Raw genomic sequence first — 22664 nt, forward strand, 5'->3', positions numbered from 1 at the left:
AGACGTGTGCCCTTCATCACAGTGTCTGGTGGCCAGGCTTTGAACTCAAAGACCCTGGTTTTTCACTCAGCTTACTTGCTTATTAGGCTGGTGCTCTACCACTTGAGCCATGCCTCCAGTCCAGTTTTTTTGGCTGGTTAATTAGAAGATGGTGTCTTGCAGACTTCTGCTCGAATTGTAATCCTCCAGATCTCAGCCTCCTGGCTGAGGAATCACTTGAGGAAGAGCTAAATGTGGTGATTCGTGCATTCTTCCCCCCCCCCCCCCCCCCCCACAGCCATTGGAGGTTAAGAGGATTATGAGTTCAATGCCGGCTTGGGCTCCATAGGTAGCCAGTCTCAAGAAAAGCAAGTAGGGGCTGGGAAGGTGGCTCAGTGGTAGAGCGCATACCTTGCATGCGTGAGGCCCTGGGTTCGATTCCTCAGCACCACATAAGCAAAAAAAAAGAAAAGCCAGAAGTGGCACTGTGGCTCAAGTGGTAGAGCGCTAGCCTTGAGCTGAGGAGCTGAGAGACAGCGCCCAGGCCCAGAGTTCAGGCCCCACGACCAGACCAAAAAAAAAGAAGAAGAAGAAGAAAAGAAAAATAAGTAACTAAGCAGAGAAAAGTGTTTAAAGGAAGCCCAGGTACAGCAAGTCGCTGGTGGCTCATGCCTGTCATCCTAGCTACTCAGGAGGCTGAGATCTAAGGATCATGGTTCAAAGCCAGCCCGGGCAGGAAAGTCCGTGAGACTCTTATCTCCAGTAAACCACTAGAAAACTGGAAGTGGCGCTGTGGCTCCAGTGGTAGAGCGCTAGCCTTGAGCTGGAGAGCTGAGGGACAGCGCCCAGGCCCAGAGTTCAAGCCCCTTGACCGACCAAGAAAAAAAAAGAATTTCACAGGCTTTCCTGCCCAGCCTGGTTTCGAACCACAATCCTCCGACCTCAGCCTCCTGAGTAGCTAGGATGACAGGCGTGAGCCACCAGTGTCTAGCTTTCCTTTTTTCTGGGTTGCTGTGTGGAGCCCTGAGTGTCACCGTGTTGGGCACACGCCCTCCCCTGCCGAGCCCCCACTCCCGCCCGAGGCTGGGCTTCCCGGCCGCCCCCTGACGTCTCGGCTCCTGTCCCCAGACGAAGGCCTTCATCCACCACGAGCTGCTGGCCTACCTGTACTCCTCGGCTGACCAGGGCAGCCTCATGGAGGAGTCGGCCGACCAGGCTCAGCGGCGGGACGACATGCTGCGCATGTACCACGCGCTCAGGGAGGCGCTGAGCATCATCGGGGACATCAGCACCAGCACCGTGTCCACGCCCGTGCCCCCGCCTGTGGATGACACCTGGCTGCAGAGCGCCGCCAGCCACAGGTCCCCGGGGCTCCGGGGGGGGGGACCCCGGGGGCCGCCCAGACCCTCAGCCTCCTGTGACCCGTCCATCCGCCACAGGGCTCAGCCTCTGGAGGGGAGGGGGGCATTGAGAACCTTCTAGAAGGTTCTAGAAGATGAGCAGTATCCTGAGCTGCACAGCCAGCAGCCGTCCCCTGGGCATGGCTGGCCATTGGGAGCGTCAGGCAGAGCAGGTGGCAGCCGCGGCCAGCAGGGATGGTATGGGGTATCTCGGAGTGGTGACCCCACTGAGAATGAGGGGTGCTCCTTCTTTGTCCAGGGCTAGGGAGTGCAGGTACTCAGGCCCAAGGGGAGCCTTTGAGGCTCAGACAAGCTGGTCAGCATCATGGTGCCCGGGTTAGGAGGTCAGGGCTGGGCGCAGATGGATGGGAGGCCCTGGGGCAGCCTGGTGAGGGGCCTTGGGCGGCAGGGGGGGGGGGCAGGGCAGCATGCGCCCCCCTCTCCTAACATCCCTCTCCTCCCCCTTGCAGCCCCACCCCCCAGCGCCGGCCTGTGTCCGGTGGGCACCCCCCAGGTCGGCCCCCCGCAGTGCGGGGCCCCACGCCGGGGCCCCCCCTGACGCCCGTGCCCGTGGGGGCCGCAGCCTCCTTCTCCGCACCCCCCATCCCCTCCCGGCCGGGGCCCCAGAGCGTGTTTGCCAACAACGACCCCTTCTCGGCTCCGCCGCAGATCCCGTCTCGGCCCGTGCGGATCCCCCCGGGCATCCCCCCCGGGGTACCCAGGTAAGCACCCCATCCGCGCCCCCCCCCCCCCCGCCCAGTTTCACCCAGCAAAGTCCTTTAACCCACGTCAGGGTGACCGAGTCAGGGGGCGCTGGGTTGCTGGCTTGTCTTCTAAGTTGCGGGGGGCTGCCTTCCCTTCCTGGGGACCCTGTGGGCTTAGGCTGCCTTCTCCCCACTTCTGTGAGAATCGGGGGTGCAGCAAGAGGCAGGAGCCCCTTATAGGGCTCATGCAGGAAGGGAGCTGGCAAGAAGGGACACCAGGGGGGGCCTTGCTTTGGGGTGGCGCCGGGTGCTGGCCTTTGCCCTGCTTCCGGCCTCACTGCGGGTCCCCCCACATCTGTCTCTATTCTCTTTACAGCAGAAGACCCCCGGCCGCGCCCGGCCGCCCCACCATTATCCGGCCAGCCGAGCCCTCCCTGCTCGACTAGGCCGCGTGGGGCGCATTGTTGGGGTGCAGGAGCCTCAGTGATCTGGGCCGCTCCCCGCCTGTGCTGGGACCAGGCTCCGGGGCGGGGGGTGCAGCCCCTTCTGCCCTAGCCCCCCCCATTTCTGGCTGGACACCGCACTGAGGAGCCCCAGGCCAGGGGCTTTGCACTTTGGGGACAGGGTGGGGCGTGGGGACCGTCCCCCGTGCCATCCCAGAGGACGGCTGTCGGCTGGCATGGCAGCTCTGCCTGGCCTCTATAGTTTGGGGGGGACCCCAGGTAGAGCAGGGAAGCTGGATCACCAAGGCCTATGAATCCTGCTGGGGTTTGGGGGGTACAGGGCCCCCCCAAACACGGCCGCCTGCCTGGCCCACGCTGTACATAATCCTTCTCGGCCGTGTGCGCCGCGGCCTGGCCGCCCCGGCTGCCAGCGGTGCCTGTGCCAACCCGGAGCCCGGGCCGGCCCCGCCTCAGCCCCCCTCTTCCTCCTGGGGCTCTGTGGGAGGGGGAGGGGGATCCCCGCCCGGGGTGGGCTCGGGCACCCCCTCTTCTGAGCAGAACTTCAGCTCGCTCACTCCTCGCTCGGTTTGACCACTGTAAGTGCCTGCGCTCTGTATCCTATTAATAAACTAAAATAAAGGGAAGAAGTTTCTGGTGGCTGCCGTGTGGGCCTTTTGTGTTGGGGGGGGGGGGCAAGCTGAACCTCCACATCTCATTTCCGGGGGGCCGGGGCTGAGCTCTGGGGGCCGCTTGCTCCTGGGAGGGGGCAGCTCTGTGCCATCGCAGGATGAGGGACCAGCAGCCTCCCACCCCCTCCAGACCCTCCCACTTCTCCAAGCCCCCCCTCCCCGCCCCCCCTCTCCCGCCTCCCGGGGCCAGGCCTCATGGCCAGCAGGAGAGACAGTCCAACGTTGCTTTCTGATTTTTCTTTTTGTGCCAGGCGACCACCTCCATTGGCTCCCGCCCGACCTTTCTTCTGATCTTCGTGGGAGACACCCCCAGCCCCCCCCCTGCCAGCCTGGCTGCCCCTCGGGAGGGGGGGCAGGTCTGTCCCCCGTGGCCCCGCCCCTAAGCCCCAATCAGCAGGCCCTGTGATTTTCTGACCATAATTTATTGACTCCAGTACAGGGGGTGGGGGGCCGGACGCCCCTTTGTTCTTTGAGCCCCCACCCCCATCAGCCCCATGTGGGGCCCCTGCAGGAAGAGGGGGTGGTCCTGCCCTCCTCCTGGTGTTCTGTTACCAGACTCTCCCCAGGCGAGGCGCAGGGCCCCTTTCCGTGGAATAAAGTGACTCCTGGCGGAAAGAACGTGGTGGCCACTGGTCTTGCCCCAGCCTAGGACAGCTGGGAGGTGCCGGGAGGGGGGGCCCTGCGTGCATGCGCAGCAGGCCCTGCTCCACGCTGGCCGGGCTTGGGGAGTGGGGGCAGGGCAGGGAGGGAAGACTTTTGGCAATTCATCCACTGGAAGACTTGAGCTAAGGCACATTTTCAAAAAGAGACCCCCACCCCCGCCCCCCGCTGGGCAGCCAGGGGCTCACACCTGTCATCCTAGCTACTCAGGAGGCTGAGATGTGAGGATCACAGTTCGAGGCCAACCCCAGGCTGGAAAAGTCCATGAGCCTCTTTAGCTCCACTAAACTACCACACTGCCACTCCCATCATGCAGCCCTGGCCCCAGGGGGGGCGGGGACCTGCCCTGTCCAGGAAGGGCCATGCCTACAACCCGCCCCTCCCCCCAAATGCACAGCTCCTCCTGCGGTAAACTAAGGAAGGGACACCTAGTGCCACATGCCTGCTGCCCCCTTGGCTTTGTCCTTCATCCTCCGGGGCGGGGGCTACGTGGGCACAGGATGCTTGTCTTGGAAGAAGCGTTTAAGCGTGCACACTTGGAGTACGGCCACCAGCAGCAGCACGGCCATGTTGACGGCTGACCAGAAGTTGACGCGCTCCAGGTTGCCCTCCTGCAGGTTCCGGTCCCGCGCCTCGAAGGCCCGCAGCAGAGTCAGCACCTGGATGCTCCGCTCCAGTCGGGTCCTCATGGTCTCGATGGACTCCTGCGGGCAGAGGAAGCGCGTGCTTCTAGAACAGTGACTCCATGCTCGCCGGAGGAGAGCTTGACAGCAATGAAGCTCCGCCTCCATCTGCCTCCTCCTCTGCCATTCACTGGCTGTGTGACCATTCGAGAGCCAATGAACCTCTCTGGGCCTGAGTTTCTTCTCTAAACGTCACTGGTCATTGCTATGGAAACTGAATGTGTAGGGCAGGGGATGTAACCCAGTGGTAGAGCATGTGTTTAGCACGTGTGAGGCTCTTGGATCAAACCCCAGCATCAACCTCCCTCTCCCCCCCCCAAATAAAAAGCCTAAATAACTGTACAGAACAAATTGCCATTAACATCTAGTTGCTAATTGAGTGCCTTAGCTATCTTGTGCCTCAGTTTCCCCTTCTGAGCAAAACAGTCATATATAGACTTGTGATATATGAGTCACGTATCATTTGAGACAAATATGAGTTACTTAAGCCCTTAAAACAAGATTTATACCTTAGAGATGAGTCACTGAGTTGATACACCATTAAAATTAAGTTGGGCCGGCCGATGGTGGCTCATGCCTGTAATCCTAGTTACTTAGGAGGCTGAGATCTGAGGATCGTGGTTGGAAGCCAGCTTGGGCAGAAAAGACCCCAAGAGACTTTTATCTCCAGTAAACCACTCAAAAATGGAAGTGGAGCTGTGGCTCAAAGAGGTAGAGTGCTAGACTGGGGCCAGTGGCTCACGCCTGTCATCCTAGCTACTCAGGAGGCTGAGATCTAAGGATCATGGTTCAAAGCCAGCCCGTACAGGAAAGTCCATGAGATTCTTTTTGTTTGTTTGTTTTGTTTTTTGTTTTTTGCCGGTCATGGGATCTGAACTCTGGGTCTGCGCGCTGTCCCTCAGCTCTTCAGATCAAGGCTAGTGCTCTACCACTGGAGCTACAGTGCCACTTCCGGCTTTTTCTGTTTATGTGGTGCTGAGGAATCGAACCCAGGGCCTCATGCTTGCAAGGCATGCACTCTACCGCTGAGCCACCTTCCCAGCCCCAGTCCATGAGATTCTTATCTCCAATGAACCACCAGAAAACCAGAAGTGGTAGAGCACTAGCCTTGAGCTGAAGAGCTGAGGGACAGCGTCCAAGCCAAGTGGGGTGGGGGGGATACTCCAGCCAAAGAGGAAGCAGGAATAAGCAGTGTCTTGCTGAGTCGAGATCTGGATGGTGTGGCTTGGACATACTCTATGTAGCCCAGGCTGGCCATAAACGTTCAATCCTCCTGCCTCAGCCTCCCAGTGCTGGGATTAAAGGTGTATACCACTATCCGCCCGGCTCCCAGGTGCACCTTGATATCCTCCATCTTGACATCCAACATTTCTTCAGGCTCCACGGCTTCTGCCCATCCTTCCACCTCCTCGTCGTCTTGTAAGCTGTCAAAGATGAGCTCGAAGAACACCAGTTTCTCCGAGATCGTACTGAAGGAGTTGTCAAAGCATAACCTGTAGTCCCCAGCCTCCGTAGGCTCCACCCTGAGTGGACAGACACACAGACCTGCCTGAGGGGCCGGCCAGCTGGCCTGTGGGGCCGGCCGGCCGGTAACCCGAGGCCACGGGGGAGTGTCAGGGCTGTAACCCAACCCAGGTAGGCTGCAGGACCTCACTCACGTGTGCACCCCATCAGCCTTGCGGGCCTCGCTGACCAACAGCACTCCCTGAGGGCTCTCCAGCGTGAAGTCCACGTCCAGCCCCGCGCCTCCGATCACCTGCGGGGCAGGCAGGTAAGAGCGGGAGGGCAGGTAGGGTGGGCCCAGGGCGCCGGCCGCACGAGCCAGACCGCACTGACCCTCAAACGCCAAGGGCCTCGCTGAGCCCTGACACCAACACCTACGACCCCGGCCCCGCCTCCCAGCTGCCAACTGTCCCTCTGGCCGGGCTCAGCCCTCACCGAGCAAACACCAGTGGGTCCTTTCCCTGCGACCCGCCCCTGCGGGAGCTCCGGGATGCACGTTTGCCCGGCTCCGCCCCAAGCAGAGGCCAAAACCTTTAACACCACCGCAGACCAAATTCGGAGGGTGGCCACGCCCCCTGGCGTTTGGCCACGCCCACCCGAGAGCTTTCCCGTACCTGGCGTGTGTCCCGCCCTTCCGGCTGTCTCACATTAGCCCCGCCTTCCTCATTCACACCCCTAGCGCGAGGCCCCGCCCCGTCCAAGCGCGCGCTAGCTCCGCCCCTACGCTCCCACGTGCGGGCCCCGCCCCTTCCGGCCTCAGCACGCCTGGTTCTAGTGCGTGGCCACGCCCCCTAGCCGTGTCCCCCCAGCTAGTTCCCCTGGCCAGGGACCCCTCTACCTGGTACTCGGTTTCAAGGCTCGCATTAGCAGGCGCAGACTGGTAGAAACATTGCTTCTTCCCGGCGGGCAACAAGAACGTGAACTCCCCGTCCTGAATCGGCGGAGGTCCCGCCTCTGCCACACCAATTGGCGGCACTAGTAGCCATAGGGTCAAGGCTAGCGCGGCGCCGGCCGCCATCATCCGGGTCACCCTCTGGTCTGCTAACAGGCCGCGGTTCCTTTAAGGTGTTAGTCTTGCCCACCTCTGCTACCGGGCGAAGCTCATTGGCTACCGCTTCTGTCCTTTGTCCAAGTGCCGCGAAGAGAAGCCTGAAGGACCCCCCGAGTTTGCAAGGTGCCCGTGCCAATGCCTGATGTACCCGGACACGCTCTCCCGCTTAGACTCCCCCTCCTCCCCGCGGAGGCCTGCGAGTCTAGTTTGTAGGATTGATGGCTGGTGGGAAACGAAAAGATGAAAAGATGAGTGACGTGATGGAACTTTTCTTCAGGCAAAAGTTAAGACGCCTAAGACAGAGCGTGGCGGGGGGGGGGGGGGGGGGGGTCCGGGACCTAAGACACCGCGGTTTTCCCGCCCCGTTCTCCCCCCCCCCCCACACACACACACACACACTGCGCATGTCACCCACTTCGCAATCCGGCCCGGCGGGGCGGTTTACGCCTGCGCGCTGGGCGTGGCCCCGCTGGGGACCCGTAGGGCTCGCGTATAAAAGGGCTCAGCCGGGCGCGGAGGCGGGGCGGCGGCACTGGGAGTCGGGGGGCTGCTGGGTGTCGGGGTTCTCCGGCCTCGTCGCTGGGTCCCTTCATCCCCTTCGCGCTTTTCGTCAGTGTTGGGGGTGATGGAACTCCCCTCCCCATCCCCCCCGAGCGAGATGAACTTTGACCCACAGCTAGGCCTCTGGGCCTTCCTTTGGTCTGTGCCCCCCCCCGGACCCCCCCCCCCCCGAACCCCGCACCCCCAGAGCCTCACACTCAGGGCGTGACTGATGGCAAAGGCCCTGGGTTCAGGGGACGGAGAGCTGAGCCTTTCACCTTGAGGCATCGAAGCCTCAGTTTACCGGTCTGTGCGGTGGGCGGGTGTCGGGCTGGGTGGCCCGGGGTGCTCGCTGGGTGCCCGGCCCTCGCGGGTCCTGGGGTGTTCATTTGGCTCCCGGCTTCTGGCCCGCTTTTCTCGGGCCGCCTGTCCCCTGCCCTTTCTTTTTGTCTCTCAGCCTGTTATAGAAGAGTCTGGAAGCTGCCCCCCTTCTGAGAAGCAGACAGATAAACAACGTAGTCATTTGGACAGATGGACTCTACTTGGAGGTTCCCCCGTCTAAACATCCAGAGAAGAAGATGTTTAGACGGAAATCTGTGCTCTTCAAAGTGACCAAGCAGAGGTCACAGGTCACCGGCTCCCTGCCTGCCTTTGAGGAGTTGGCCTGTTTTGGGATTGGTTTTTTCTTTGTGCCTGTCCTGGGGCTTGAGCTCAGGGCCTGGGCGCTGCCTCTAAGCTTTTTTTTTTTTTTGCTCAAGGGTAGCACTCTGCCACTTGAGCCACAGCGCTACTTCTGGTTTCCTGGTGGTTACTTGGAGAGAAGAGTTTTACGGACCTTCCTGGACTGGCTGACTTCCAATCATGATCCTCAGATCTCGGCCTCCTGAGTAGTTAGGATTACAGGAGTGTTTGAGATGACAAAGTTTAAAAATACAGTCTGGGACTGGGAAGGTGGCTTAGTGGTAGAGTGTTTGCACTGCATGCATGAAGCCCTGGGTTCGATTCCTCAGTACCACATACACAGAAAAATCCTGAAATGTTAAACGGGCGCTCATGGCTCACTCCTCTAATCCTAGCTACTCAGGAGGATGAGATCTGAGGCTCGAGGTTCAAAGCCAGCCCAGGCAGGAAACTCCATGAGACTCTTTATCTCTCCAGTAAACCACTAGAAGGGCTGGGAAGATGGCTCAGTGGTAGAGTGCTTGCCTTGCATGCATGAGGTCCTGGGTTCAATTCCTCAGCACCACATAAGCAGAAAAAGCTGGAAGTAGCGCTGTGGCTCAAGTGGTAGAGCACTATCCTTGAGCTGAAGAGCTGATAGCGCCCAGGCCCAGAGTTCAGGCCCCACGACCAGCAAAAAAAAAAACCACTAGAAAATGGGAAGTGGCGCTGTGGCTCAAGTGGTAGAGCGCTCGCCTTGAGCTGAAGAGCTGCAGCGCCCAGGCCCAGAGTTCAAGCTCCACAACTGACAAAAAAAAAAATAATAATAGAAAACAAATACCAACCAAATAGACCTTTGGAATCCACATTTATTCAGGAAAGTGAGGACCATGCCACCCTGGGAACCCCAGGGTTCCAAATGGCCATCTCCTTACGGAGATTTGGTTAGTGGGTGTTTTGTTTTGACGCAGGATTTGAACTCCAGACCTTATGCTCTTGACCAGCTTGCTTGCTCACAGCTGGTGCTCTATCACTTAGGCAACACCTGCAGCCTTACTTTTTGTTGGTTAATTGGCCATAAGAGTTTCAAGGACTTTCCTGCCCTGGCTGGCTTTAAACCACGATCCTCAGATCTCAGCCTCCTCAGTTGCTGGGATTACAGGCGTGAGCCAGTGCTTCTGGCTTGTGTGGTGTCTTTGTATCAGCATATGCCAGGTAACACATGTTCTTTTCTGTTTCTTTGTATTGTGTCATCCTAGAAGGTGTGTGAAGTAGTGTTTTGTTGCGGTTTGATTTGTTTCCCAAATGATTAATGATGTCCAGTATCTTGTGCGTCTGTGTGTCTTCTTTAAGGAAATGACTATTGAAGTCTGTTACCCAGTTTAAATTTCTGTTGTTGAGTTGTCAAGAGTTCTCTATAAGGGGGCTGGGAAGGTGGCTCAGTGGTAGAAAGCTTGCCTCACATGCATAGGCTCTGGGTTTGATTCCTCAGCACCACATAAGCAGAAAAAGCTGGAAGTGGCGCTGTGGTTCAAGTGGTAGAGCGCTAGCCTTGAGCTGAGGGACAGCACCCAGGCCCAGGACTGACCAAAAACAAAACAAACAAACACTCTATAAGCTGAATACTGTAATCTTAGCTAATCTTAGAGACTGAGATCTGAGGGTCTTGGTTCAAAGCCAGCCCAGGCAGGAAAATCTGTGAGATTCTTATCTCCAATAAACCACCAGAAAACCAGAAGTAGCACACTAGCCTTGAGCTGAAGAGCTCAAGGACAGTGCCCAAACCCCAAATTCAAGCCCCATCCTCGATGGGAAAAAAAAAAAAAGCTCAGGGACATCACCCAGGCCGTAAGTTCAAGCCCCACGACCACCAACAACAACAACAAAAGAATTCTTTTTTTTTTTTTTTTTTGTCAGTCATGGGGCTTGAACTCTGGGCGCTGTCTCTCAGCTCTTCAATTCAAGGCAAGTGTTCTACCACTTGACCCACAGCGCCACCTCCAGTTTTCTGATGGTTCATTGGAGATAAGAGTCTCATGGACTTTCCTGCCTGGGCTGGCTTTGAACCGAGATCCTCAGATCTCAGCCTCCCGAGTAGCTAGGATGACAGGCAGGAGCCACCAGCGCCCGGCTTAACAAAAGAATTCTTTATATAAGGTGAAGACATAGGTGCTGGTGGCTCCCGCCTGTCATCCCCGCTATTCAAGAGGCTGAGATCTGAGGATCACGGTTCAAAGCCAACCTTGGCAGGAAATTCTATGAGCTTCTTCAGTGAACCACCAAAAAGCTGGAAGCGGTGCTGTGGCTCAAGTGGTAGAACAGCAGCCTTGAACACAAAAGCACAAGGCACCGAGACCTTGAGCTCAAGCCCCAGGACCAGCAGAAGACATAAGCTAGCTTCCTGCATATTAGCCCCGCCCCTCTGCCTGGAACACCTGTCCTTCCTCTCTGGGGTCCTGATGTCTCCTTCCCTGCTCCCCCATCCCCTTTCCCAGCTGGAGTCCCTGGTTCACCCCTTGACCCACCCAGCCCCCCCTCAGCTGATGCTAGGCCACACTGGCCAGGAGGCTCCCCCAGCCCCACCCCCACCCCACAGAGAGCCCCAGGAATGGGCAGAAGAAGGGTGCGGGGCCTTCAGGTCAGACACCAGACGAACTTCACATGGTCCACGACGTGCCCCCACATTCCATCTCTGGGCTTCTAGTGGAAGACAGCTTCTTCACCTGTGCACGGGGAATGCAATAAATTCGAGAATGTTCTTAACCTACCTTGGCCTAATGTAGTTCATGTTCATAGACCATAATTCTATGTACGTATCTCCAGGGGAGACAGGCTTGCAGAGGGGCTGGGCGTGGTGGAGCATGCCTGTAAGCCCAGCTACTCAGGAGGTGGATGAAGGAGGATCGTGTGGGTTTCACGGCTTGGAAAAGTCAGGGCAACTCCCCTCCCCTCTCTTCCCCCCACTTTGCAACAAATAATTCACCTGATAATCCTAGCTACTTTCTAAGATTGAGATTGAGAGGATCATAGTTTGGGACAAAAAGAACAAAAAAGTGAGCAAGACTCCATATCAACCAGTAAGATGAGGATAGTTGTGTATGCCTGTAATCATAGCTATGAGGGAAGAATAAACAGTGGGATTGCAGTCTGAGGCCAGCCATGAGCACCTACCTGAAAAGCAGGACCAAGAGGCATATGGCTCCACTTTGAATACCAACTCCAGTATTGCCAAAACGAAACAATTAAGTTGGGCATGGTGGTGTATGCCTATAATACCAGCAATATCCCATAAACAGGAGGATCAGGGCTGAGTTTGGCCTGGGCAAAAAGCCTGAGACCCTGTTTCAACAATGACCTAAAGGCCGGGGAAGGCGGCTCTGTGGCGGAGCGCTCGCCTCGCACACAGGAGGCCCTGGGTTCCATTCCTCAGCACCACATACACGGAAAAAGCCAGAAGTGGCGCTGTGGCTCAGGTGGTAGAGCGCTCGCCTTGAGCTGGATCAGCTCAGGGACAGCGCCCAGGCCCTGAGTTCAAGCCCCCGCACCCCGATCCCATCCCCAGCCCACGGCTCTGCCCCCAGTGGGCCCTGTGGCTTGGGGAACGGGTGGGGCCCCGGGCTGCTGGTTCTGTGCAACTTCCTGACTGCGAGCAAACACTCAGCTCTTCCCGCTTCTCTTTTCCCCCAGTGCCGGCCCCTGAGCACTTGGCACGGAGCCCCAGACCCCACAGCCCAGCCTTCAGAGGACGCCATGCACTGGACACTCCTTTTCCTCGCAGCTGGTGAGTCCCACGATCCCCCCCACCCTTGCCTCTGACACCCCCAACCCCAACAGCTGCTGCCCCTCCCGTGAGGCTTTTAGAGGAGGTCGTATATTCCTGTCCCGACGGCCTGCCATCCTGTCCCCTCTGCCTCTGGCCTCACTGGAACTGCAGGCTTGAATCACGGTACTGGGCTTTAATGGTTGAGATGAGGTTATTGGAGAATGTATTTGGCCCAGGCTGGCCTCCAACTGAAATCCTCTGCGTTTCCCTCTGCCAAGGACTTGGGACTAGAGATGTGAGCTACCCTGTCCGGCCCTTCTTCTTGACTTTTTAAATGGAGAAGAATATTTCATTCGTTCGTTCATTTCATTCATTCAGTCATTTATAGTTGTGCTGGGGTTGGAGCCCGGGACTTCTCATCTGTTAGGCAAGCCCTCCACTGCTGAGCCCCACACCAGCCTCATGGACTGTGTTTGAACAATCCATGTCCGCTGAGCCCTCAGCACACAGGGTGCAGCTCCCACACACACCCTGCTTCCAGGAAGCCCCGGCCTTTCCACGCCCCAACTCTCCTTGTCTCCTCTAACGTGGAGTACGCAAGATGGGTAGAAGAGTTGCTTCTTCATCCAGTGCCCCTTCAACAGTGCTTCCCATGCGTCTCCCCACTCCCCATCCTGGCAGTGAGGATTTAGAGCAAAGCCAGGCCCAGAGAGGGTGACCAACTTGCCTGGGGCCACACAGCTGGCTGGGCCTGTGGGCCAATCCCCCCCCATTCCACCCCGCAGGTGCCCTGGCCATCCCCGCCCCGTCCATCCTGCTGCTGCCCCCCTACCCGAGCAGCCTGGACGACCCCATCCACATCTCCTGCACGGCACCCCAGCACTTCGTGGGGGCCAACTTCACGCTGTACCAGAGGGAGCGGGTGATCCAGGTGCTGCGGGCCCCCGCCGACCAGCCGGGGGTCACCTTCAACGTGAGCGGGGGCCCCGAAGACCCCGGGGGCGCCTTCCGCTGCCAGTACGGGGTCATGGGGGAGAACGATGAACCCCAGCTGTCCGACCTTAGCCAGCCCGTGCACGTGTCGTTCCCAGGTAAGCGCACCCCGCTCCCAGCCCCCCAACACCCCCGGGGCCCTTGGCCTCCTGTTCCTCTGCCAGGTGAAGCGCGAAGGATTGGCAAGGAAAGGGTGCTATGTCCAGGGTGAACTCGGGTGGGCAGCGCGAGCCCTTAGGAGATGACATCTGGGAACAGATTGGAAAGAAAGGCGGCACGGTGGTGCCCCCTGTCATCCCAGCGGCGGAAGCAGAAGAGCCTGAGCTGCACGCCAGCCTAGACTATCCCATAGGGAGACTCTGACTCAAGCCTGTACCCCTAAAATAAATAAGTGTAGAAGAGCCAAGAGTTGGACGAGAACAATGCAGGCTGGGGACCCGGGCGGCGCGAAGGCCCCGGGGCTGGAGCCCGTCTCCAGTGGTTGAGGAAATGGAGGAGCCCTGATGGCTGGAGGCGGAAGGTCCTCCAGGGCTGGAGTCTATAAACGAGGAAGGTGTGGGTGATGAGGGGCAGGGGCCGGGGGAAGGACGTCAGCTTCGTGGCCGGGTGAGCTGGCGGCCATGCTGGCCACCTGAAGGTGCCCACGCCTCAGGATGACAGGGTCCCCGTGTCCTCCTCCCGCTCGCCTGTCAAAGGCTCCTTTCTCTCTCCTTGGTTCTGTGGTCTGGGGGAGGGGTGTGGTCACCCCCTCCCACCCCATATGCATGAATGGACAAGGCCCAAAGCCGGGAGACCCAGCCGCGCTGGCCCCTCCCGCTCCCCAGGGGCTCTGACCTTGCCTGGGCTCAGAGCATCCTCTCTTGGGCTCAGAGCGTAGCCAAATGCCCATCTCTGAACCAATCATAATGCTGAGGGGGAGGGAATATGCAAATGAACCAGTTACAAAGTTTGCTAAATTCTCTGGTCCAGCTTTCTGAAGTCCCCCAGAAACTCTCTTATTGGCTCAGAGCACAGTCACATTCCTATCCTAGAACCAATAGCAATGGTGAGGGGGAGGGAATATGATAATGAGTGCTAAGTTCCCCCAGAGACTCTCTCATTGGCTTATAACAATGCTTCAGACCCATCTCTGAGCCAATCAAAATGGCCAGGGGGAGGGAATATGCTAATGAGCCAGTTCTAAGGCTGGCTAATTTTCCCCAGCGATTCATTGGCCCAGAGCACAGGCACATGTCTATCCTAGAGCCAATCACAATGACCAGGGGCGGGGCTATGCTAATGAGTTACTTTTAAAAGTCTGCTAAGTTCCCTGGTCCAGTGCACTCAGAGCAGGTGGGGCGGGGTGGGAGGTGTCTTACCAGGCGAGGGCGGCGGGGACCCCTGTGGGAGGGGACAGATGACAGGAATCCCACCCTTTGCTATGGCCTACTCACATCCTCTCCCTCACCCCTGTTTTCTTCTAGTGCCCACCTGGATCCTGGCACTCTCCCTGAGTCTGGCCGGAGCCCTTCTCCTCCTCGCAGCGCTGGTGGCCATAGCTGTGGCCATCAGGAAAGGTAACGCGCATGCGCATAGCGAGGGTGGCCTGCTTCCGGGCAGGTGCGGCCACGCCTGGCTTTGCACGCCCATCTTCCACTGCCGCTCTGTTGAAATGTAGTGCACACGCTAAGGCATACCATTCAGTTTGTGCCCACTATAAGCACAGGGGCAGAGAGTTCTTACGCCAAAGCTTAGCAGAGAAGCCGGGCGCCCCAGGCTCACGCCTGTCATCCCAGCCACTCAGGAGGCTGAGATCTGAGGATCGCAGTTCAAAGCCAGCCCAGGCAGGAAAGTCTATGAGACTCTGAATGCTGGGCATGGTGGTTCATGCCTGAAATCCCACATCCCACTCTACTTACTGGAAAGTAGAGATACGGAACATCTTTGTTCAAGACCAGCCAGGGCAAAAAGGTAATGAGATTCCCATCTCAATGAACCAGCTGGGTATGGTGAGGTACACCTGTAATGCCAGCCTAGCACTCAGGGCATAGAGGCTGAACTACACAGAGAGAGATAGGAGAGACAGAGAGGCACTGTTAATTGTAGCCCTCATAGTGAATGACAGATTGTCTAGAGGAGGCAGGGCTGGCTGCAGGGGACTTGGGTGGTGCTGGGATTTGAACTCAGGGCCTCAAGCTTCTAGGCAATGGCTATACCATTCAAGCCGTGCCCCCTTACAAAGGGAGCTGTGTGGCTTTCTTGCTTAAGAAACTTATTGGGGCTGGGAAGGTGGCTCAGTGGTGGAGCGCTTGCCTTGCATGCATGAGGCCCTGGGTTCGATTCCTTAGCACCACATAAGCAAAAAGAAAAAAGCTGGAAATGGTGCTATGGCTCAAGTGGTAGAGCGCTAGCCTTGAGCTGAAGAGCTGAGGGACAGCACCCAGGCCCAGAGTTCAGGCCTCACGACCAGACCCCCCCCCCCCAAAAAAAAAGAAACTTGTTGGGTGCAACCAGAATGAAAAAAAAAAAAAATCTAACCAATCCCGATCTCTTTCTGATTGCAGTGAAAGTGAAAAACTTGCAGAAGCAAAGGTGAGGGGATCGCGTGCTTTCCTCCTGGGGGTCTGCCTACCCCTCCCCTCGGGAGACGGACAGACAGGTGCCATATATGAAGCGCCTACTGTGTGCTGGCTTCTGTCACCCTCCCAGCCGCCTTGGAAGCAGGCCCAACAAACAGACCATTTTACAGATGGCACCCTGAGGCTCAGTGCTCAGGCGCGCTAGGGAGGGCCGGGCAGTGCCGGTGGCCTGGGATAATGAACTTGCTTCACTCTGGGGGAAGCAAGTGTCTTGTGAGGAAAGTCTACGGGGTTGGAGATTAAAGGTTCATTTTTGAGGGGCGGGGAGGGCATTCTGGTTAGAGGATCAGGATGTTTTAGAACAACTGGGCCACCTTTGCCCTGTCTCCGTCTGCAGGGAGCGAGAATCCTGCTGGGCCCAGGTGAATTTCTCCAGCACAGGTGGGTGCTTCCACTCCAGGGTGTGTGTGTGTGTGTGTGTGTGTGTGTGTGTGTGTGTGTGTGACTGAAAGTCTCTTTTCCATCAATGCTGGGGCCTTTCACTGGCTTTCCACACCTGCACCATCACCTAGAACCTTCTCTCTCCCTCTAGCCTCAATCTGTGGGTCACTTCTTCCAGGAAGCCCTCCCTGATTTCTCCAGCGGGGGAGGGTGTATGTGGAGGAACCTATGCTTGCTATATACACGACCCTGGTACCCTGTCCCTGTGCGTACCCCTCGGTGGAAGCACAATGCAGTGATCCCTTGTGGCTTTGAGCGTCCTTCATTGATCCCCAGCGGGAGCTCCATTGCTGTTCCATTGCTGTTCACAGGATGTAGTTCTGATGGTGGCCACGAGGGGGCGACCCAAACATGCTGCTCTGCTTTTTCTATTTATTTTTGTGCCTGACCCAGGGCTTGAACTCAGGGCCTGGGCACTGTCCCTGCACTTTTTTTTTTTTACTCAAAGTTGGTGCTCTACCACTCGAACCACAGCTCTGCTTCTGGCTTTTTGGTGATTCATTGGAGATAAAGAATTCCACAGACTTTCCTGCCCTGGCTAGCTTCAAACCCTGATCCTCAGATCTCAGCCTCTTGAGTAGCTGGGGTGGCAGGCAGGGGAGGGTGCCCCAAGTCAGCCCTGTCCCCTGAGCCCGTGACAACAGTCCCCAACCCCAGCTTTCCTCTGTGTTTCAGACATGTCGTTCGACAACGCTCTCTTCTCCATCTCCACGGTGAGTAGCCTCCACCCCAGGCCCCTGTCACCTGATGCTGATCTGAACTGGGGTACAGTATGGTGGGTAGGGGCTACCTTCCAGGATGCGAATTGCTTGCTTTAGAGCTCAGGGAATCAGGGAAAAGCCCTGGAATCTGGGAACCAGGGGAAATTTCCTAGAAACCCGGGGTTTGGGACTGAACCCCAGAACTGGCTCTGAAAGTTCCAGGTGATTAAGAGAAGCCGCGTCGTCACTGGGCGCTGCTGTGACAGTGGGTTGTTTGGACATCCACGGCCCGCGCCTCCCAGAATGTGACACAGGACTTGCAGTAGCCTGGAGGCCATTTTGGGGGTTCCCCTTCATCGAGATCTGGGACAGTCTCATGCAGTCTGGTCCCCTCCTGGCCCTGAGATGAATTTTCTTTTCTTTCTTTTTTTTTTGTTGGTCGTGGGTCTTGAACTCTGGGCTTATGCGCTGTCCTTGTGTTCTTCAGCTCAAGGCAAGCGCTCTACCGCTTGAGCCACAGCTCCACTTCTGGTTTTCTAGTGGTTTATTGGAGATAAGAGTCTCACAGACTTTCCTGCCCGGGCTGGCTTTGAACCATGATCCTCAGATCTCAGCCTCCTGAGTAGCTAGGATCTGGCGCCCTGAACTCTATGAATCAGTCAGTGTCTCCCCATGAAGAGGGGTCCCCACTCAGTGGGGCAGGGGGGGAGCAGGCCTGGATTTCCCATACCAAGTGACTCATAGATTCCCCGGGGGACACACAACTGCTACACAAGTTTAATTTTACCCAAGTGGTGGACTGGAGCCAGGTGTTCACCTCTGCCCTCTGGTGGCCGCTGCAGGAAGTACACACTGTGTTGGGCTAGAGCCCCCACCTACCCTGGGGACCCATGTCCAGGTGACTGACACCCTCCTGCTGGTGGCTGGCAGGCGCCTCACAGCACACCAAGCACAGGGCAGTTCTGTCCTCCCTGTTGGCAGCAGAAGTGGCGGGAGACATCAAACAGCTTCAGATCCTGGTGATGGGAATGGAGGACTGGTTTTTTGAATGGCTGAGCCAGTCAAGGCACGTGGGAATACTGGGAAAGGCATTTTTTAGAAATGCCCATGACCCACCACTCCCACTTCCCAAAAGCAGAGCGAGACCCCAGCCTGGAGTTCCTGGGAACAGCCAGGAGGGAGGGAAGAGGTTTTAATGCATGCCTGTTTACACACTCTGAAGCCTGAGCTCTGAGAATAAATCTGAGAAAGTGCTCATGTCCAAATCCCCTTTCTTTTTGAAGACTGTGTAATATTCCACTGCATCAAGGGACCAAATTTCGTTGACACCGGTGTGGATGGACAGCCAATGGGGCTACCTCCATCTTTTCTACCTTTTGGCTGATATGAATATAGATGTGCAAATATCTGAGTTTTTGCTTTCAATTTTAGTTTAGTTTTTTCTTCCCATCCTTTCTAGTGCTGGGAAATGAAGCCAGGTTCTCAGAAGGCTGAGCAAGCACTCTTTCATTGTGTAACACTCTGGTCTCTGCTTTTATTTTCTTTTCCCCTTTTGGTGTGTGTATGTGTGTGTGCTGATACTAAGGCTTGAACTCAAGGCCTGGGCACTGTCCCTGAGCTTTTGTGCTCAAGGCTGGTGCTCTACCACATGAACCACAGCTCCACTTCTGGCTTTCTTTTTTGGTGCTTAACTGGAGATGAAGATCTCATGAGCTTTTCTGCCCAGGCTGGCTTGGAACTGCGATCCTCAGATCCCAGCCTTCCTGAGTCGCTAGGATGACAGGTGTGAGCCACCAGTGCCTGGCTTTTGAGTTTCTTTTTGAACCTTTACAAATCCACTTCTAGCTTTTACTTTCTGCTAGGCAAAAGTTGCTAGGCAACTTTCCACTACTTTGGGTGTAGAGTTACCTCGTTTTATAAAGGGGAATTGTTGAGTCTGGATCTAGGCTCTATGCAGTGGGGTCACCCAATGAAAGAGGAAGGCCACTCTGAGTGAACCCCAGAAGTTCTAGCATTTGGCCTGAAGGAGAGACAGCCAGTGACATACCCGTCATTTCTATATTGCTTCAAGCCTCATAATGACCCTAGTAGGGTTGTCTAGGGTTTGGTGGAACCCCGGGGACTCCTGGGGGCCCTGGGATGTCTGAGGTTCAAGTGACAGATGCCCAGGGGTAGTAGTAGCATTCTCTTCAATTTCCTGAAGGGGAAACGGAGCCAGGTGCTCAGTTTGGCTCCCGCCTGTCGTCCTAGCTACTCAGGAAGCTGAGATCTGAGGATCATGGTTCAAAGCCAGCCAGGACAGGAAAGTCCATGAGACTCATATCTCCAACAAACTACCAAAAAAGCTGGAGGTGGAGCTGTGGCTCACGTGGTGGAGTGCCAGCCTTGAACCCAAAAGAACAAGGACAGGGTCCGGCATGCAAGCCCCCAGACTGACAAACAAAAAGGGAAACAGACATTCAACCAACCTCAAACTGCTCAGAAGAGATGTTCCTGGAATTTTAAACCCGGTCTTCTGTTTCCCCCAGCTCAGCAGGCAGGGAGGGGGAGGAGAAACCTCACACTCAGGATGGAGTGGTGCGATGACAGTCCAACAGACTGGAAATGTGGGGAGACCCTAGCTTCTGATACCCCAAATCACCCGATTCTTTCTTTTCTTCCATGGATGAAGAAAATGACCTCAGAAGATCCAGGAGCCATCTTGGATGCTCACCCTGACAACTCTGGACCCCGAAAGAGACCTACCTCTACATCCTCCTCACCGGAACCCCCCGAATTCAGCACTTTCCGGGTGTGCCCGTGAGAATGGGGGAGGGGCAGCTCTTTTCTTCCAGTTGCCCAGGCCAGCCTTCTGGAGCTGGACTTGGGGGGACAAGGGGTCTGCAGCTGCTGCTTACTCAGGAAATTGAACGGGAGATATGAAAGGAGTCCCCTAGTCTCAGGACCTTCCTCAAAGATCGCAGAGAGGAAGCCCCCTAGGCTTGGAGGGTTGGAGGGTGGCAGAAAGCAAGGCCCCCTGGAATCACATCATGATGCTTCTGCCTCTCCAGCCCTCAGTTTCTCCATTCCTACTTGCAGTTGGTCAGGTGATGTGACTCTTCGGGACTGGGTTTTGTGGGCGTTCCGTGTGTCCACCCCGCCAGCATCTCTAAGTTATTAATTACATCACGTGACACAGTGTCCCCCAAGGCCTCTGTGGGGTGTGATTTTCAAGCTTTGGCCGTCTGGGGTCCAACTGACAGACCTCGTCCCCTCATAGGAGGTGCCCATCCCCGGGGACGGGGCTGGGTGGGCGTAGGAAGCCTTTGAGGGTACAGAGAAGGGAGGCGATGCTACTCAGGGGTCTTTCTGCATGGTGGGGGACCGAAGTTAGAATGACGAGGGGGTGGGGATGGAGGAAAATGTTGGGGGTCACATGAGGGGGTTCAGGTAAAGGGAAGAGCTATAGAAAATGGGAACTGGGTACGAACCCCATGCGGCCCCCGAAAGCGATGGGCTGGGAAATAGCCGAGGGGGTCGCGGCAATTGTTGGAATCAGCCCCATGGGAAGCAGAGAGGGGAGCAAGTGGGGGGGACCCCGGATAGCCTTGGAAGAATGACCCGGGACAAGTAGAACGCAAAGGCACACGCCCAAGGGGCGGGGCCGCGGCTGGGCGTGTCCCCGGCCTCTGGCCACGCCCCCTAGGATCAGCCTCCCAATCCCCTCCCGCAAGGCCTGTACCAATACGAAGGCAGCAGGGCTGGCGTGGGGGCGGGGCCTTACCGTCCACTGGCCACGCCCCCAGCAGGCTGCTTCACAAAGCCGGGCGGGGCCAAGGGGCGGAGCCTAGCCTCGGGCGTGTCCGGCGAGCGGGGCTGCCCACAGCCTGGGATACGTCTCGGGCAGGGAAGCCGCTTGACAAAGCGCGGCCCCCTCTGCGCTGGGCGGAGCTTAGGGAGGGGAGGATGGCGTCCGCGAGCCGCACGCTAGGCCTCAGCCCTTCCGGAACCCCCGCTCTGTTTTCTCAAGCGTGGCCATTCGCGCGACGCCGGCATGGGGGCGGAGTCCAGACTTGGAGGGTGTGTCCTCTAACCAAGTCCCGCCCCGTGACGCAGGCGGCGCCTAGCCCACTCGGAGCAACCTCCCGGTCTCACCCAGCGCGGGCGTTCGCGCTCGGCGTCCGGGTGGGGGCGGGGCCCAGGACCCCCCCAGGAGGCGTGGCGCGCGGCCTTAGCAACGCCCCCTGACGCACGCTCCACCCCCGACGTCCCAGCGCCGCGGAGCCACCTCACAAAGCGGCGACCTTTCGCGCCGGCCCCGCCCCCTGGGCGCCCTCTCTCTCTCCCGGCGCCCAAGTCCGCCAGCAGGGGCCGCTGCGCCACCGGGCCGAGCCGCGCCGGCGGCGGCGGGGCGTCGCGTGGCCGGCAGGTGGCGCTGCCCGGCTCGGCCTCGGCCTCGGCCTGCGCGGCGGCGGCGGCGGCGGCGGCGGCGGCGGCGGCGGCGGCCTGGGCCCGGGCGCGGCGGCGGCGGCGGCGGCGGCGGCGGCGGCGGCAGCGGTGGGGCCTGGAGCCGGATCTAAGATGGCAGCGGCGGCGGCGGCGGTGGGGCCGGGTGCGAGCGGCGCGGGGACAGCGGTCCCGGGCGGCGCGGGGCCCTGCGCGACCGTGTCGGTGTTCCCCGGCACCCGCCTCCTCACCATCGGCGACGCGAACGGCGAGATCCAGCGGCACGCGGAGCAGCAGGCGCTGCGCCTCGAGGTGCGCGCCGGCCCGGACGCGGCGGGCATCGCCCTCTACAGCCGTGAGTGCGGGGGGGGGCGCCGGGGCCGGGGGCCCAGGCCGCGCGGGGTGCGGGGGCCGCGCACGCGGCGGGCCGGCGGGGGGGCGCGCCCGGCGCGGGGGTCCGGGAGGGTGGGAGAGGGGGTGCGGGGGGCGCCGCGGCGACGGGAGGGGGGGCCGGGCGCCCCGGCGTGCGGGGACCCAACGAGCAGAGGAGGATCGGGGCGCCCCGGAGCCGGAGGACGGGGAGGAGGACGGGGAGGGAAGCGGGAAAAAAAAAATGTGTGAGATTTCCGAGGGGGGGGCGCCGGGCTGGACGTGGGGGGGTCGCGAGTGGAAGGGGAATTCCGAGGGGTCGGTTGGGGGCTGGGGATCGGGTGTGGCCGTGGTGGCGGGGAGGAGGGTGTGGTGTGTGCGGGGCGGCGGGCCATCTCGGAAGGGGGGACCCCCTCCTCCCGCACCCCTCCGCGGACTTTCTGTAAGGACTGTTGGAAAGTGGCTTCCAGTGTGTGTGTGGGGGGGGGGGTCCCGGCGAGGAAGGCTGGGCCTGCGGGACCCCCTCTGCCCCCCCCCCGCCCCGGTCGAGGAGCCTCTGAAGCTGGGGGCGCTGCCCCGGCCGGGCCTCCCGAGGGCCCCCCGGGGTGGAAACGTGGAGGGGAGGGCGGCCTCGCCACGCGCCGCCGCCTCCGGCCCTCTCTCGGGGTGTGGGGTGGGAAACGTGAAAAAGGCGGTGACATTCTCCCAAGCTGCTTTCTGAAGTGACATTTGGGGGCGATCGCACGTGGGCCTGGCCCCAGCCGCCCCTCCCCACCGTCTTTGTGGGGTGTTTGGTCCAATCCCCCCCCCTTTTTCCCTTTCCTCCGGTGGCTCTCTCCTGCGGTTCGTCCTTCCCATTTTGCTATTCTGTTTCATTCGGCTTTTGTCTCCCGGGATTGCTCTGGGGAGGCCTTTGAACTGGCTTCGGTCCCCCCACCCCACCCCGGGGGGGGAATTTGGAGGGGGGTTACTTTTTGGGGGGAACCGGGAGTTCCGAAGGGAAGTGAGGTGTGTTGAGGTCACACGGGGCTCTGGGCTCCCT

At 58.6% G+C, this 22664-nt stretch overlaps 4 protein-coding genes across 13 annotated transcripts in view; 3 read left to right on the forward strand and 1 right to left on the reverse strand.

Annotated features, from left to right (window-relative positions):
* Dnm2 (dynamin 2) overlaps positions 1-4169 on the forward strand; it is a 69530-nt gene extending 65361 nt beyond the window's left edge. For 4 of the 10 annotated variants that reach the window (XM_042693891.1, XM_042693889.1, XM_042693890.1 and 1 more), the window contains 3 exons: positions 1108-1340; positions 1850-2101; positions 3467-4169. In XM_042693891.1, the coding sequence (XP_042549825.1) occupies positions 1108-1340; positions 1850-2101; positions 3467-3506 (525 nt within the window). In that variant the 3' untranslated portion in view covers positions 3507-4169. Of the gene's footprint in view, positions 1-1107; positions 1341-1849; positions 2102-2459; positions 2635-3466 lie in introns of those variants that run through there. The other 6 variants (XM_042693887.1, XM_042693883.1, XM_042693886.1 and 3 more) reach the window with 2 other exon arrangements.
* Positions 3619-7187, reverse strand: Tmed1 (transmembrane p24 trafficking protein 1). The gene is made up of 4 exons (XM_042693892.1): positions 6900-7187; positions 6217-6314; positions 5898-6081; positions 3619-4579 (listed from the first exon to the last, which is right to left on the reverse strand). Exons 1-4 carry the CDS (start codon positions 7080-7082, stop codon positions 4361-4363), a joined length of 684 nt encoding a protein of 227 aa, XP_042549826.1. The 5' UTR covers positions 7083-7187; the 3' UTR covers positions 3619-4360.
* Positions 7188-12015: 4828 nt separating this feature from the next.
* On the forward strand, positions 12016-20008 carry CUNH19orf38 (chromosome unknown C19orf38 homolog). Its single transcript, XM_042693836.1, has 7 exons — positions 12016-12093; positions 12861-13166; positions 14532-14624; positions 15612-15639; positions 16024-16067; positions 16803-16840; positions 19500-20008. Exons 1-7 carry the CDS (start codon positions 12063-12065, stop codon positions 19629-19631), a joined length of 672 nt encoding a protein of 223 aa, XP_042549770.1. The 5' UTR covers positions 12016-12062; the 3' UTR covers positions 19632-20008.
* Positions 20009-21388: 1380 nt separating this feature from the next.
* Carm1 (coactivator associated arginine methyltransferase 1) overlaps positions 21389-22664 on the forward strand; it is a 38645-nt gene continuing 37369 nt past the window's right edge. The window contains 1 exon segment of the mRNA XM_042693580.1: positions 21389-21608. Coding sequence (XP_042549514.1) covers positions 21389-21608 — 220 coding nt within the window.

This window comes from Dipodomys spectabilis, unplaced genomic scaffold, assembly GCF_019054845.1.
Source record: "Dipodomys spectabilis isolate Male_0828 unplaced genomic scaffold, ASM1905484v1 ptg000173l, whole genome shotgun sequence".
NCBI classification, from domain to species: domain Eukaryota; kingdom Metazoa; phylum Chordata; class Mammalia; order Rodentia; family Heteromyidae; genus Dipodomys; species Dipodomys spectabilis.

Bases quoted from the DNA above. Each gene is read 5' to 3' on its own strand.
- CUNH19orf38 (XM_042693836.1), top strand. From the start codon at position 12,063: ATGCACTGGACACTCCTTTTCCTCGCAGCTG. The intron at 12,094-12,860 runs GTGAGTCCCACG...TCCACCCCGCAG, and splicing joins ACTCCTTTTCCTCGCAGCTG to GTGCCCTGGCCATCCCCGCC. The intron at 16,841-19,499 runs GTGAGTAGCCTC...CCATGGATGAAG, and splicing joins CTCTCTTCTCCATCTCCACG to AAAATGACCTCAGAAGATCC.
- Tmed1 (XM_042693892.1), bottom strand. From the start codon at position 7,082: ATGATGGCGGCCGGCGCCGCGCTAGCCTTGACCCTATGGCTACTAGTG. The intron at 6,315-6,899 runs GTAGAGGGGTCC...CCTGCCCCGCAG, and splicing joins GCCTTGAAACCGAGTACCAG to GTGATCGGAGGCGCGGGGCT. The intron at 4,580-5,897 runs GTGCACCTGGGA...CTCTGCCCGCAG, and splicing joins TCAAGATGGAGGATATCAAG to GAGTCCATCGAGACCATGAG.